Source organism: Pleurodeles waltl, chromosome 6, assembly GCF_031143425.1.
Source record: "Pleurodeles waltl isolate 20211129_DDA chromosome 6, aPleWal1.hap1.20221129, whole genome shotgun sequence".
NCBI lineage: Eukaryota > Metazoa > Chordata > Amphibia > Caudata > Salamandridae > Pleurodeles > Pleurodeles waltl.
The window spans coordinates 763,676,481-763,693,899 of record NC_090445.1 but is presented as its reverse complement, the minus strand read 5'-3'; the positions used below and the strand labels follow the sequence as shown (position 1 = coordinate 763,693,899).

At 48.2% G+C, this 17,419-nt stretch overlaps 1 protein-coding gene across 1 annotated transcript in view; it reads left to right on the top strand.

Moving 5' to 3' along the window:
* Positions 1-17,419, top strand: part of TECTB (tectorin beta) — a 230,403-nt gene that overhangs the window by 54,354 nt on the left and 158,630 nt on the right. The window contains exons 4-5 of the mRNA XM_069242215.1: positions 14,102-14,244; positions 14,354-14,426. Of these exons, the coding sequence (XP_069098316.1) occupies positions 14,102-14,244; positions 14,354-14,426 (216 nt within the window). The remainder of the gene's footprint in view (positions 1-14,101; positions 14,245-14,353; positions 14,427-17,419) is intronic.

The following is a 17,419-nucleotide window of genomic DNA, read 5'->3' as shown; positions in this document are numbered from 1 at the left end:
CCGCACAATTATCAGTATGAAACTACAACCTATGCATCCTGTGCCCCACTGTGAGTGAAAGCTGCTCTCTCAAGCAGACAGAAGCAGACCCTGCTGTAACATTTATTGATGTTGGCCTGTCTGCCTGTCAGCAGCGGAGAATCTTAAACTAAAAACATAGGCCCTCATTCCAACCTTATCGCCGTGCTGACGGCCGCCAAGATACCGTGGGCACGGAGGTATACCGCTACGGGTATTATGTCCCACACAGAGAAATCCGCCATTATACAGACACCCACACAAGTCTGCCAGCCCAAAGGTCAGTGATAAATTGGCGGTACCAAAACCCACACTGTTATGCCAACAGGAATACGCCCACAGTATCAGGACCCATGAATCACCACGGCGGTCTTACAACCGTCGTAAACCATTGGCAGTACACACCACTGCGCTTAAAATACCCACACATTTACAAAACACCACCACATTGGACAATTCAAACTACACACACCTGACACACATATACACACCACACACTCACACCACTATAAAACACCCACCCACATTACCCACAACCCTTTCTATGAAAAAAGAAGATTGCAAGCAAAGAGAAAGACAAGCCAGGAGCACCCACTCAATTTGAGCCACAGAACACCATCACCAATACGCCATCCACACACCTCACAGCACACACCACAACACATCACCCCTCACATCACTCCACACATCCTCACACATATCACTCACACCACATCCATGGCACCCCAAAGACACCCCAGGTTTTCAGAGGTCATGGTGGAGGAAATCATCCAGGGAGAGCCACAGCTATTTGAATCACAGGCGCAGCAGACGTTCATTACTAGGAAGATGGAGCAATGGCAGAGAATTGTGGACAGGGTCAACGCTGTGGGACAGCACCCAAGAACAAGGGATGACATCAGGAAGAGGTGGTACGACCTATGGGGAAGGTGTGGTCCGTGGTTGCTAGACACCAGGTACCTGTACAGAGTACTGGCGGTGGACCCCCGCCTCCTCCCCCACAACTAACAACATGGGAGGAGCAAGCCTTGGCAAAAATGCATCCTGAGGGCCTTGAAGGAGTAGCAGGAGGACTGGACTCTGGTACGTCATCTCTTTACTACTATATCCCCCTCCCTACCTGCGTGCCATCACAAACTCCTACCCCTACCCTCACCCCATCACTCCACCACCTCACATATACCCCACTATCACAACCCACCCATCCCCAAGCCAAGCCCTGCATGCCACACCAATGCATGGACCCCCATCACAGACCTGCATGGACACCAATCACCACAGCATGCCCATTAGAGAGAGTCACCTAGCCCACAAAGCCCACGCACACAAGGCAAAGCTGACAGGGCAGTCACAACCATACAGGGAAACACACCCATGCACAAGATGGCACACACAGATACAATAACACTGCATTTTCATCCCCACAGGACCCCTCCCGCCAGAGGAGGCCCACAGTGATGACAGCAGCTCTGCTCGACTGGATCACGATGACCAACCTGGCCCATTCGGCACCTCTGGACAGTCGGTTACCCTGCCACAGTCCCAACCCACCACAGACACACCCCCCTCAGGAAACACCAGCACAGCACCCACCCAATGCGCCCATGCCACTGTCCCCAGGACACGTCAATCAGCAGTGTGTCCACCACTACATCGAACCCAGGCAACCCCACAAACACAGGACGATCAGGGACCTGGGGTCAGTGGGAGTGGGCACACGGTTCAGGGGACAGAGACACAGGACAACAGCGAAGCTGGGAGGACTGCTGTGTGACAGGGGGAGGACAGGCCCAGGGAACCGACTCTCCAGGAGGCACTCACCAACATCCTGGGAGCATACCACCATTCCCAGGAGACCATGGGCCAGATACTGTACAAGTTGCAGGAGACCCAGCGGCTGCAGGAGGGATCAGGGAGGACCTAAAAAACATCTACACCATCCTTGTCACCATTGCAGGGGTGCTGGCTGACATGGGCAACACCAAACGGCAGGCACTGGCACACCAACGGGCCCTTGACACTAGCCAAACCGATGAACAGCACTCCACCTCTGCTGGCGCTAGTGGACAGGAGACCCCACCACAGGACCAACAGCCCACATCCCCCACCCCCTGCAGAATGAGAACCACCCCACAAACGGTCCCTGCGATCCAGGAAGAAGCCAGAGAACATTGCCAAGACCCCTGCCCGAAAATAGGACTCTCCTGATTGTCACCCTTCTGTCCCACTCTGTCACCCTGTCCACCTTGAACTGCCATTACTCCCCTTCCTATGCCCCATTGGACAATGCACCTGTGATACCAAGAGACTGGACTCTAAATGGACATTCCTCCACCATCACCCCAGCCCATTGCACATCCCCCTATACGTATGAGCACTTAAATAAACACCCTTGGAACAAATACAAATCTTGAGTCTGTCAAATGATTGAAATATGTATTAGTACAACAGTCTGAAAACCTTGCAAGTCATATGTACAGTTATATAAACATTTGCATGACCTTTAGTGGGCAGCAGTAAACATACCAGGAGCCAGAGTGGGTCACAGAGATCTGAAATTAGAGATGGCAAATGGTACAGTAAGTGGCCATAGACATAGGGAAATCAGGCTGCCATGTACAATGTCCAACAGAAAACTGAAAAGTAAAGTGAAGTTACAGTGTCTTACCTGTGTGTCACTGGAAGTACTGCTGGATGATATTACTTCTGTTGTCCACATCTTCTTCCTCTGCCTCCTCTTCCTCACTGTCCACAGGCTTCACCGCTGCCACAAGGCCATCTGCAGTCTCATCCTCTTGCAGAAAAGGCACCTGTCGTCTCAAGGCCAGGTTGTGCAACATGCAACGATGATCTGGCACACCTTCTTGGGTGAGTAGTACAGGGATCCACCTGTCAGATGGAGGCCCCAGAACCTGGCTTTCAGGAGGCCGAAAGTCCTTTCAATTATCCTCCTAGTTCACCCATGTGCCTCATTGTAACGTTCCTCTGCCCTTGTCCTGGAATTCATCACTGGGGTCAGTAGCCATGGGAGGGTGGGGTAACCAGAGTCACCTCCAAATATCGAGGGACAACTGTCAGACACACACTAACTGTTAGCGACAACCCCATACCCACACACCAACATATACTGGGGGCCTTGGGCTCACCTATTAGCCTCTGCAGTTGGCCCATCAGATATGGGATGCTGCTATTCCTCAAAATAAAGGTGTCATGCACAGAGCCAGGAAACTTGGCATTCACACCATCTGCACATTCAGAGAGTGATAGCTTTTTCTATTCCTGAACACTTGTTCATTTCTCCGGGGGGGGCGACAAATGCTACATGTGTACCATCTATGGCACCAATTATGTTGCTGATATGTTCCAGGGCATAAAAGTCAGCTTTCCCTGTGGCCAGATCCTCCACCTGGGGGAATACAATGTAGCTGTGCATGTGTTTAAGCAGGGCTGACAACACTCTGGTCAACACATTTGAGAACATAGGCTGAGACATCCCTGATGCCATGGCCACTGTTGTTTGGAAGGAACCACTTGCCAGGAAATGGAGCACTGACAGGACCTGCACTAGAGGGGGAATACCTGTAGGATGGCGGATAGCTGACATCAGGTCTGGCTCCAATTGGGCACACAGTTCTTGGATTGTGGCCCGATCAAGTCTGTATGGTAGAATAATGTGTCTGTCCTCCATTGTCGCAAGGTCCACCAGGGGTCTGGACACAGGAGGATGTCACCATCTCATATTCATCCTCAGCGGTGAAGCCTATGGGGGGAAAACGGTGAGCAGAGGGTCAAAATCACACATCTGATGCAATAATGATGCATTTCTTCCTTTAAAGAACCAGTATGTGAATCCGAGAGTCAGTTGCTGTGCCAATGTCTGCTGTGACGCAGTTAGGTGCCATGGCCTATGCCCCCCTGAAATGGCGGCTGCCTGACCTGTGAGGAGGGACAAGTGGAAATGAGGTAATTCTGCTGGCGTTATGTGCCGTTGCGGTAGGCAGTTGACGACTGCCATGCAACTTCGCATTGGTTATCATTGGGCCCTATGGGTTCCAGGAGCCAATGACCATGTACGCCGGAAGTGACGGTACCATTTTCTATCTGTTCACTCACTTGCTACCTGACGTTCAACAGGAGAGGACCTACACTGCAAGTGCTGCTGTGACCTGTGTCTGGAAGCGACAACGGCTCATGTGTCTGGAGAAAGGGCCCCTGCCTTCACTGCAGAGGAGTTGAAGAGACTGGTGGATGGGGTCCTACCCCAGTACACATTACTCTACAGTCCTCCAGACAAACAGGTGAGTACACTGTGAGCATGATGCGTGGGCCATGAATGTATGGAGTGCTGTCTATGAAGGCCACATGTAGGGGGGGGCTGAGGCATCCTGGCCAGAGTGCTGCATGTATGGTGGTCAATGTATGTGCATCAGGGGATGGGAGGGATATGGTGGGCCATGAGTGTGACAGTCCGGACGGTTAACTAATTCCCTTTTCTGCTGTCTTTTTCCTGCAGGTCAGCGCCCATCAGAAAAAGGGTATTTGGAGTGCCATCGCCAAGGAGGTGCATTCCTTGGGGGTCTTTGACAGGCGGAGCACCCACTGCCGCAAAGGGTGGGAGGGTGGGAGGACCTGCGCCGCTGGGCAAGGAAGACGGCGGAGGCCCAGCTGGGGCTGGCCTCCCAACGAGGAAGTGGTGTCCGTCGTCCCCTGACCCCCCCGATGTTCCACATCCTGGCGGTGGCCTATCCGGAGTTGGATGGGAGCTTGAGGGCACTACAGCAGCCACAAGGGGGTGAGTCCAAAATCTGATTCAGTACTTTGCGCACGTTAAGCTTGTACCTGGGTGGGGATTGGACTGTGGGTGCCCCTAGGCCAGGGCGAACATGGCAGGGTAGGTCCCTTGTTGGGCAGGCTCTGAAGCACTCCAAACCCAATAGTGTCAGTTGGCATCTACTACTGGTCAGGGCCCTGTTTGTTTCAGGTGTGCAGCTGGTGGTGTTAGGCATTGTACTGCATGGGCTGGTGACTGGCATCATAGGGCTGTTCCCTATGAGTTGTGTACACCAATGGTAGTGTTGATGCTGGCATTGACCAAGTGTATCTTCTGTCTCTCCCCCCCTTTTTGTTTTGTCACCCTGTCCTTGTGTGCATTAGTATCATCTGGCGGAGGAGTTGAGGCACCAGCGACGGAGGGAGCTGCATCCCACATGGGCTTGGAGGCCGAATTCACCAACGGTGAGGGCACCAGTGGGACGGAGGGCGAGGGGAGCACCACGACGGGGACACAAGGGGACACCACAGACAGCGAATTCTCCTCCATTGTAAGCTCTCTGGCAGTGGCAGATACCTCGGTGCCCACCCAAGCAACAGGTACAGCCACCCCCCCCCCTACCAGCACCTCCCTCCCAGGAGCCCCTCAGCGTGTTTTCCGTGCCTGCTCACCCAGGAGGGTGGGCATTTCTTTCACCCCAGGCTCCTCGGGCCCTGCCCCAGTCAGCCCTGCTGCCCTCAGTGAGGAGGCTATTGACCTCCTGAGATCCCTCACTGTTGGGCTGTCAACAATTCTGAATGCCATCCAGGTTGTTGAGAGACATTTGCAACAAACAAATGCATACATGGAGGGCATTCACTCTGGCGTGGCGGCCCAACAGAGAGCATTTCAGGCTGTGGCCTCCGCACTGATGACAGCCATTGTCCCTGTCTCCAGTCTCCCCCCTCCAACTTCCTCTACCCAATCCCAATCCCCTCAACCCCAACCTATCCCAAGCACACCTTCAGACCAGAATTCACCCAAATCAACACACAGAAGTGGCTCAGGCAAACACAAGCACCACACTTCATCTCACAGGCATTCACACAAGCACCATCCCCATGCAGACACACCAACATCCACTGCCTCCACTGTGTCCTCCTCCTCCTCCTCATCCACCTCCCTCCCAGTAGTATCTGCACTCACACCTGCATGCACTACATCCTCATCTACTACCTCCATCACCAGCACGCCCATCACTACACACCCCTCACTGGCAGTCACCACCCCAACATCCATGTACACGTCCCCTGTGTCCTCTCCCAGTGTGTCTGTGACCCTTCCTCCCAAAGTACACAAACACAAGCACCCACCCACCCAACAGCCATCCATCTCACAAAAACTTCCAGCCCATGCACCTGCACCCAAACTCAGCAGACAGACACCTCCTACAACCACTTTCTCTTCCGCCACTCCCAGACCTTCTCCCTCTTCCCGCCCCATTGACCCTAAAAAGATTTTCCTTGCAAACATTGACCTCTTCCCTTCCCTTCTCCCCACCCTGTTCTTCCCCTCGGGCTAGGGTGGACAAAACCCAGCCCAGCACCTCACCCACCAAGTCCACGTCTGCTGTGGTTCCTGCAGCTGTCAGAGGATCAAAGGGGGCACCCATCCGCCCAGCCAGTGTGCCACCAACCCCTGCCAAGGCAAAGTCCATTCTGCCACCTGGCAAGGTGAAGAAGGGGACAGCATCCAGCAAGGGGAAGGAGCCACAACCACCCAGCAAGGCCAACTCAAAGGCTCCAGCTGCCAGACTCAAGGAGACACCAGCAGCTCCCAAGGTGAACACCAGGCCAGTCAATTCAGCCGTCTGAGACTGCAGGTGAAGGGCTGGTGGCTACCAGCACAACCGCCAGCACCGCCACCCACACCGCAGCCAGCACCGCCAGCAGCCCCGCCACTAGCACTGCTGCAAGCACTGCCACCTGCACTGCCGCAAGCACCACTACTGTCAGCAGCAGCAGCCCCAGTGGGCAGCCGTCCGAGGCTGCAGGAGAAAAGCTGGATCCTCCCCCCACTACTGGCAGGAACAGCACCTGCACCGTGGCCAGCACCACCACCTGCACCGCCGCAAGCCCCGCCACCTGCACAGCTGATAGTAGCACCACTGCCAGCAGCAGCCGACCCAGTGAGCAGCCGTCCGAGGCTGTAAGAGAGGGGCTGGAGCCTCCCTCCACCACTGGCAGCACCCCAGTGGCACCGGCACTATCACCACAGTGTAGACGTAGCTGCCACTGGATGGACTCTAGCCCTGCCTCCATGGACTATCATGCATCCTGGTCACTTCAAATCTCGTGGCTCAGACACCCAGGTGAGGGACTGTGAACTGCCACACCCCAAGTGTTGCATCACAAGGCACCAAGCCCCCTCCAGAACCAGTGGAGAAAGGCATCCGCTCATCCTATCCTTGGCAGGATGAAGCACACTGGGCACCAAGCCCCCTCCAGAACCAGTAGAGAAAGGCATCCACTCACCCTATCCTTGGCAGGATGAAGCAAACTGGGCACCAAGCCCCCCTCCAGAACCAGTGGAGAAAGGCATCCACTCACCCTATCCTTGGCATGATGAAGCACACTGGGCACCAAGCCCCCTCTAGAACCAGTGGAGAAAGGCATCCACTCACCTTATCCTTGGCAGGATGAAGCATACTGGGCACAAACCCCCCTCCAGAACCTGTGGAGAAAGGCATCGACTTGAGAGACTGTGGCTTTCCACTCCCCAAGACCAGGCAGTGGGCAAACCACCCACTTGGGAGACTTGAGAGACTGTGGCTTTGCACTCCCCAGGACCAGGCAGTGGGCAAACCACGCACTTGAGAGACAGTGGCTTTGCACTCCCCAGGACCAGGCAGTGGGCAAACAACCCACTTGGGAGACTTGAGAGACTGTGGCTTTGCACTCCCCAAGACCAGGCAGTGGGCCAACCACCCACTTGGGAGACTTGAGAGACTGTGGCTTTGCACTCCCCAGGACCTGGCAGTGGGCAAACCACCCACTTGGGAGACTTGAGAGACTGGCTTTGCACTCCCCAGGACATCGCTGTGGGCATGGACCCCCCTCCAGGAGCAGTGGCGTTGTCCCATCTTCCGGCTGAGGTGCCCCCACCCCTTCACCGTCCCCCTGAGGTGCATGTGTGTTTTTGACCTGATGCCCCTGCAGTGTTCACTCCGTATTGAGGCAGGAGTCAAGTGTGTGCTTGGCCTATGAGTTTTGGCCCAGAGGCCCATGGACATTTGAGTGGACAACGTACCGCCTTATGTACATATTGTATATATTGTAAATACTGTTTTTGATTTTGTAATGTATATCGGACTATTTCTAATATGACACTCATTTGACTCAATTCCTTTTCTCCTTGCATTCTTCCAGAGGGTTACAGGGTGTATATGTAATGTTGTTGCATGTGTTTGTGTGTATGGTGTTGGGGGTGAGGGTGGGAGTGTTGCGTGTTGCATGTGTATGTGTCACTCTCTTTTCTCCTCCCCCCCTCCCCTGTGTGCTAGGTGCAGTACTCACCATGGTCATCGCCGCTGCCGTAAGTACTCCTGGTAGATTAAAAGATACACCAACATCGGTAACACCTGTAGTTCGGGCTCCATGGTGTTCTAGCTCTTCGTTGAGTGTCAAAAGAAGAGTGATTTCCCTTCCAAGTACTGTTTCCGCCGTGCTTTTGATGGCATTGGTACCACCCAAGAAAAACTGGCGGATGGGCGGGTTGTAATGTGGTGGGTGGTACATTGACTTCTGCCTGTCTGTTGGTGGTGTTTGTTGCTACCGCCGTGGCTGTCGGAGTGTTAAAGTGGCTGTCTGTGTTGGCGATTTCCGCCGCGTCCGTGATTCCATATTTTTTACCACCGGCCTGTTTGCGGTATTACCGACTGCCAGGGTTGTAATGAGGGCCATAATATTGGATTCAAGAGAGAGTGTGTCCTGCCAGCCCGTCTGCCCTCCTCCTTCCTCAGTACTGAGACTTAGAATAAACCTGCAGGAGCCACACGGTAGCCAACTTCCCAAGGCTTTACTTGCCGTGCTGCAGTAAGTGCAGAAAGAAAAAAACAAAACAAGCATTTTGCCACTGAGTGCCAGCCTGTTGGTTTTGCCAGCGCTTGTTTTGTCATGGTGTTTACAAAACTTTATTGTTTGGTAAGCTTCCACACCATCATCAACCAAAAAGAATACACAGGCTAGAAACAAAAATATTATTTGGTCTCAGATAGCAAACTATGGGCCTGATTTAGAACTCGGTGGACAGGTTACTCCGTCACAACGGTGACAGATGTCCTGTCTGCCTAAATCTAAATCCCATTCTATCCTATGGGATTTAGATTTCAGTGGATGGGATATCCATCACCGTTGTGATGGAGTAACCCGTCGGCTGAGTTCTGAAGCAGGCCCTACGTTACTAATACATACTAAAAAATATAATAACTGATGACATGTATTGTGTGCCCAGTCTTGCCATCTCTTGTTTTCTGATGACATTTATAAATCACTTAACCTCCGGTCTTGTGGTCAGTTATGCTACTGGAATCCCTAAATAACAATACTGGACCATATTGTAAGGTTCCTATTACATCATAGGCAGTGCCTTAGGAGTTCTAATCAGCAGACCATTGCTAAAAACGTCTTAATTGAATTTCTAAGTCTAAGCCCTGTTACCATCCTCCTCGCGTCAGTGCCTGAATTTCCTCCCTCCAGCCCTAGGAATGCAGGTAATACACTTCCAGTGTCTGGGGAAGCTGTCATCACCTTTCGGTAAATGGGCTTCGCAAATCACAAATAGCGATTTTTAAGAAATCGCTATTTCCAAATCGCAATATTGTTACATGGCCAATTGCGACTCGGAAATAGCGATTTCTTAAAAATCGCTATTTGCGATTCGCACGCTCCAGTTTTCATACATATGGCCCTTAATTTCCTCTCACTCGGCTAGTAGGCCCAACAAGCATCTGCATAAACTCACATACCCCCTCCCTATTATGCAAACCAAACGCCTATCACTTAAACCTGCCACAGTGAAACTGGAGTGAATGTATACAATGGATTTAGCTTGAAAACAAAAGGCTAATCTCAGCAACCAATACTCAATAACACTGGACTAATCAGTAATTTAGAGTTCTGGAGCAGCATGCTGCTAGGCACAATCACAAATATGAGAGTCTAATTTGAAATACAAGCAGAAGATTTGAATACATTTCGGTTTAAATGTTATTAGTTATTAGATATTAGTTTTATTGTACTCAGGCACCTGAACTTGCAGACCTTTCATGTACGAAGCCACATTAACTGAAGAGCCGCGTTATGATGCATTTGCTATCGTGCAGCTGGACAGACGTCTGCCGATAGTAGTAAACGTGAATGTGACAAACATTTCTTGACACTGCTGCGTCTTGCAGAGGTGATACGCACGTGTGTGAGTGGCTGTACATGTTTGTGTGTGCAGGAGCAATGCCTGTGCTGACTTGTTCTACATCTCGCCTGGTTTCTCAAACTGTGTTCTCAGCAGTTGCCTGCTGGGCCTTTGAGTTGACAGTTGAGTGCATGGTCTAGAAAATTAATTCTCTGAAACTGATGACTTTCCTCTACGCCTTTTCTGCCAGACACCGCATACTGCTCTCCATATTCACAGTGCTGTAACAAAACATGAGGAGGCCGCCCAGCAACATGCAGCGAGTGGCCGAGGATCCCATATCTCAGAGATACTCATAGTGATAGGTCGAAAGGGGCTCCATGAAGGGTGATAACCTCCTGCACTGCAGGGGTTCAGAGGCTGCGTTATGCCACTGTATATGCAACTGGGGCTTGTACTGCTGCTGTCTGTGCTCTAAATGGAATGTGTATACCATACCTGTTCTGGGTGCATTATGGAAGCAAGCACTGCGGAGGCCTGTGCGAAGCTTTCACTGGTGATGCCCATGAGGCATCTGTTGTCTGTGCTGTATGAGAAAACCTTGGAAGCACTTAAATGCCATTCTGCATCTTCCATGCTTGTTCTGACCTCGCTGGACATTTTGGGCCCAATTAACAAAAACAGGAGTAAATTAACACGTAACTTTGGGGCCTATTCACAAAGGTAAAATTACAGTGTATGCTTACTCATATGTAAATCTACTACTACTAAAATTAAGTGTACATTTGCAGTGTTTAGCTATTCAACATTTACAAGTGTAAATTTACAGCTAAGTGTAGATTTAGACGTGTTAACTCCCTGGTGGAGCCTGCTATTACAGAGTTTAAAAGTGTAAAGTTACTACTAAAAACTTTTTACACGTAAGGGAAGATTTCCAAAACTGCCACAGAGATCTTCCTATGAGCAAATATAAAGTTATTATTTAAAAAATATTTAAAATATTTTAATAAAAATGTATATGTAAAATAATTTAAAATACTTATAACAATCCTAAAACTAATCAAATAAAATGCTATAGCATACTATGTCAATACATTAAATGTGCATTAAGTAATCAAATAATTAACATATATTTATTTGATTTAATGAGAAATGTTTTAACAAATATTACCCACGGTAACACATTTTTATTGTTATTTACTAGGTATTACATTTTGGTAAACAATATGTGTAGAATAAAGTTATATTATTTCTAAAACGTTGAGCATATTAATGTAATTTTTTTTTAAATTGTGTTCATGGCTACATTTTAAAATATTAAAATTATTATTTAATAATTATAATGTTTTGACATAAAACAAACTACAGATATATTTTCATTTATTTAACATCAGCTCCTGTGAGTGTTATTTTAAGACCATGTCTTAATTAGTTTATATGCAAGTGTGTTGCACGACCTATGAGTGACCTTCTGTGGTGCTTGACTAATGTCAAAGCTCAGCTGGAATACATTTTCTACTATTTTGTCACCTTTAGGGCTGTAGTAGCTTTAGAAGTGCAGTTTGTGAATAGCAATAGGCTTACTCTTTTATAGGGTTGTTGGCCGCAGCCCTAAAACAAGCCTTACTTTTACCTAAACACCTCAGATTTAGTAGGAGGTATTTACCAGTTTTCCCACCACTCCCTCGGCACCTCACACTTTTAGTACTAATGCAGTAAGCTTTCATGCACAGAGGTCTCACCATGGAAAGGATAGGAGACCAAGGCACAAGTCGTGGGTACATGTGGGTGAACGGCATCCACCCACTATTTTCACCTTGTGGGTGCCGTCCACCCTTCCAAGAAGAAGCTGGGCCCTACTGTAAAATTCTGAACGTGTCTTGGTGTAATTTTCTGACACCAGGACACATTTAGCAGCACCTGCACATTGTCTGCTTTGGATCCAACCAACAACGTGCAGGCGGCGAGGGGGCTTTCATATTTCATGCTCCGGCTGGGCCCATAACGAAGGCCAAATTTAAAGGGCCTTCAGGTCTCTTTTTTTTGGACTATCCTGCCTCCCACCTATCTGGAGCCTAACATCCAGCTGTAAATGCAGTGGAGGAAAACAAAGGCTTGCAGCTTGCTAGCATTTCACAATTAGTTAAGAAAGGCACACATTGACTTTGTGAAGTCCACGCATATGTGCGATATGCATGCACTGCTATCAGAATGTCATATGTATTGGTCTATCCCGGTATTTACACAAAAATAACAATTTAAATGCTGATTTATTTTTATTTTTGTTGCAGCGCTACTCATCATAATACACGGTGTCCAAACACTTTAAATCAAACTCATTACAATGGAATACAATCACACAAGTTTGTACATCTATGTTCAGGATATGTTACATAAGACAGTGAGGGTTACAAGGTGTTGGGAGTCCTTCATAGCTCACTGCACTATATTAGAAGGAATACACTTTTTGAACTGGAAGTAACAAAAGTATCTCTGTGTTACCTTCTTACCCATCCACATAAAATAAAAATCTGTCCTGTACATGTTACATGATGTGCTTTGCAGGAGACACATCAACCATATATGCTACTTTAAGTTAAAAGGGGCACTAGACAAAACACAGATCTTTCCAGCAAATGGGTTAACCACCAAAGTAAGCTTACCATTATTATTATTCTCTCAGATTTACTAGGAACCTAAAGACCTCTGCAGCAGGTGTCTTAACCCCATAAGATATTTTAAAATTCAGACTTTGCAACCAACTAAGCAGAATGGATTAACAGTCCCACTTCTCCTTGTTCCCAATTTCTTTGTGGCAGAGTTTTTAAAAAACAATGCATAAGTTGAGGTACAGATTTTGCGTTAGGGTTGTGTCACTTTCCTGGTGCAACACTGATGCAAAATCTGTTTTGGGATTTATAGTGCCATACAAATCCTGGTTGAGTTGATTTGTTTAAAAAAATCACAGGAGCACAAGGCAGCACATCGCCCTGCATTGCGTTACGTGTGTTACATTGTGTCAGGTAGGCATTAAATGCGAGGAGTGTTTGTATGTGTACTCATAATGCACTCAATGTACTCATGATAGACCTACATATGTCTGAGGCCTTTAGATCTAATGTCACTTCTTATGATGTCACTTCCTGTAAAGTCATGGGTTGTGATGCCACTTCCTGTGATGTAACTTTGATAATTTCACCTGCATGCCACATGCTCTGATTTCACTTGCATACTGCCTAACTTGGGTGTCCTGATACTTCTCTTTTTAGGACTTGTCACCTGTAGGAGACATAGAGGTGGAGAGTTTCATCCGTAGATTTGTGAATTGTATTTTGTAGTTCTACTGGAGCTAGAGTGGTGCTCATTGGTATGGCTTGGTGCAGTGTTGTGGAATGCTTTGTTAATTCGGACTCATACAACCACTGCAGCAACAAAATCGCTGAATCAACTCCAATACTCCATAAATTACAATTACATCACTCAATGGTAGTAATGTGGGCTTAGCAAAAATGTTCCTAACATTTGAAACAACTAACAGCTCGGTGAGCCTAACCTATTGCCCCCTCTCTCTGTGTTTTGTGCTGTGATGGTGATAGCCTGACCTAGACGGCTAGAGCTGATTCTTGCTAGAACTAAAAGCTAACTTAAATGCTTGACCTGTTTCAGTGAGTGCTGCTGTGCTTCTGAAAAGGCCAAGTTTCTCCACCACTATTGTAGAAAACTTTGAAGTATGTTGACATGAATAATTAGTGAATGAATGCATAAAATGTGACTACTTCGCCTCCTGAGCAAGGAGATTAAGGCCATCTCTAGAATTAATCTTCATACCCACAATGAAATGTAACAGGACTTCTGCAACATTTGTTTTATTGAGTTACTTTATAAAGTGAAGGATGTCAGGGACGGTTTGTTTTCTCTTTCCAGTTCAAAAATCCCATTTACCACTTCCACAACTCAATTGTGTCGAATGATAGTACGCTGATCGTGAAGAACCAGCCTGTGAACTACTCCTTCACGTGCACCTACCATTCCAACTACCTGGTGAACACAGCAGCCTTCGATCAGAGGTAAACCTGCCACCCACTACCTATTCCAGGGAAGGGGGGTTGCTATAAAGAATGAATCTGCTGTCACTCATGCATCCTTTAGTCATACACGGTTCTTTCCATCTTCTAGAGTAGCGACGGTTCACGTGAAGAACGGCAGCTCCGGGTCCTTCGAAAGCCAGCTTTCTCTCAACTTTTACTCCGTGAGTTTGGTGTTGCTCTCTTCTTCTATGGTCTCTATAATGCAAGGGCTGCATTTTGAATATCTTCACCAGTGTCGCCATATGGTCTGTTGGGAAAAAATAGCCACTTGTTAACGTGCAGGAAATCAGTGAGATCATTAAAAATGTGACGTCGTGTAGTGGAGCAGCTTTTAATTGACGAATTTAGCTGAGGGACATATCTTCCGAGGAACTGGAAAGTATACAGAAACCCAGCATTGACAGCTGGTCTAAAAATGCACAAGGTATGTCTATAAAGGTCTGATTTAAAGTTGCAGTGGGTCAAAAATAGTGCTAGATGACGGGTTTCCTTTCTCACATAAAGTTGTTTTCACTCGGTTGACGTTTCCCAATTTCTACCAGCTTGCACAGCGGCTTTACCTCAAGTTAATGCCACCCAGCACCACTGGAAGCAGAGATGGCACTTGCTCAGACTGCACCCTGGGTAGAAAAGAGGTTTGCCGCCCTCGCTGCTATCAGTGAATAAAATGAGGCCACTGGGGGTGGGTTATTAGTTCAGTCCCTGGCCAGCTACCAGCAGTGGCTGTGGCAAATCTCAAGGGGTGGGGGGCAAATATTTTTTTTTAGTAATAATAATAAAAGAACTTACCTTTTCCCGTCGCTGCACCCGCTTTCTGCCGCATTGGTCCTCTGGTCTACTTGTGGTGTCCCACCATTCGCTGGGACACCAGCACAGTCTCCCCAGAAATCCTGGCGCTGCTTTCATGCTGAACCTAGCATGAAAGCAGCACCAGAATTGAACTGAGAGGCTTGGATTGCCACTCAGAAACAACCCTGGGGTCTGTGCAGTTTCTCCAGCCTGGCTGAGAAACCTAAGTGCGCATTTGTGTTTGACCGGCCTGACATAGCCGACCAAACACACATGCGCACTAAGTGCACTCCACTCCTTCCACCTGCCATGGCCCAGCCCCGCCCCACCCTGAACATGCTACTGTCTGAGCCAGCAGATGAAAGATAAAATGATAAATATTGTTTTATCTTTCATCTCCTGGTTTAGCCGGGGGGGGCAGCGCTACTTCGCCATTGAAAAGAAGCCACCCCTGCTAGCTACATCACAGTAACGACTTTCCTCTGAACTCAAACATCTTGCACCTCCCCCAACTCATCTGAACCTCCCCCAGCTTTGCTCTGTCTGATTATGCCAAGATGTTTGTCGTGGTGGGAGAAGGTTTTTGTGTTTAGCCGCATGGGGCAAAAGGTAGATGGGAGGGCACAGAATGGGGTTGATAGGGTGTTAAATACAGCAATCGCTACACATTAAAAATTATTGATATGACTTTAGACTAAATCGCTGGAGCCAAGGTAGAGGAGAGTCCTTGCTGTAGGCAGGACCTTAATGCAAACAGCTCCATAAGCCCCTATGAAGATTGACTCCTTTGGCCTAGGCCCACCTCACCCATGCCAAAAGCTGGCCCTGACTGGAAATTAAGATTGCTTTTTTTTTCATGAAGAGGGATACTGTGCCTATGGGACATCCTGCAACAGGAAACCACTGTAGAGGCTGCTTCATCCTCTCTCTAAGTGGTGAGGAGAGGAGATGAGTGAGGAGACAGCATAGGCAGTGCTTAGTTTGAGCTGGTGATTGGGGTGGGGTTCACAGCACTTATTTTTGGAGACTGACACTTGTTTTATCTCATCAGACTTTGACCCAGAGTGAGACAGGGACAAACAAGGGGAATAGTAGGTAAAGAGAAAGACAGAAAAACAGTGACAAAGGGAGAACGTAGGAGCATGCAGGAGTGAGCTAAAGGGGCAGGCAGTGTCTGGTGGTTGGCTAAAGAGGCATGACGTGGAATCAAAATTACACAGCCTTGGTATCTGGCATGGCAACATTGAATAGGCCAGCTGTGTACTTCTGAGCAAAACTTAAGGACTACACACTTAAGGCCTGATTTACAAGAGGCCGGCGCTGCTGGAGCTTCACTTTTTATGACGCTCTGGTGGCGTGGCTTTGCATGGCCTCATAGATCTGGAGTAAGGCAAGGCAGAGCAAATCGCTGCCTTGTCTTACTCTACGTCAAAGAGGTGTTCCATGGGCATTGTGTTGGATTTTCACAGGCAACACCCATGGTGCAGCACACATAGAAAGTGGAAAACCTCTCCATTGATTGTTTTAGTGCAGGAAGGTGCTTTTTTAAATAAATTAAACAGTGAGTATGGTGACAAGTTGCACTCACTTCAGAGACAAGTCGCTGTGTGGGTGGGTTGGAAAAGTGCATAGTAGGGTTCAGAATTTTACCAGAGTTGAGGGCTGGGTGCAGGAGATGGCTTTCGGAGCACCCAGAATTTCTTACATCAGCGAAGGGCCAATGAAGCTGGCCATTGTTTTCCTTTTTTCGTTTTTAATGTTTCGAAGCTATTTGTGAAGTTGCAAGTCAGCCAATAATAGTTTATGAAGAATAAAAAGATAATGGCAATAATAATCCTGAGGGAGCTTTTTGAAACAAGTACGATGTAAAAGAGCGTAGGAACCGTGGACATCTCCAATTGTCAAAATAGTACCATTTCCCCGCTGAGGTGCATGCGGCTAAGGAATTTAATTAATTAGTGTAATGTTAGCTGCATTACTTTCTACCAAACGTTTTAAACTAAATTGGCAAGTGGGCTGATTAGAGCCTGTCACAGACATTCTTGCCCTTAAAAGTTTGCTCTGTTGCCCCTTTCACACCAATTAATATGTTGTGCCTCTGTCGATTTCATTTTGATATGCACTATTTTATTTCTTTGTTGAGCTCTCTATCTGCTCCGACATTAACTGTCAGTGTAAGTTTGCTATTTGTTTGTTGGTATTATTGATATACAAAGATGTCCTCTCAATCATCTATCACGCAGCTTACCATATACCAGTTACCACCACCACTCACATCTTGATATTCCTATAGTGCACACAGGGGTGCCCTGTGTGGCGGTCCACTGAATTCATTGAATCATTTTGTGTGTCTGATGTCAGCACA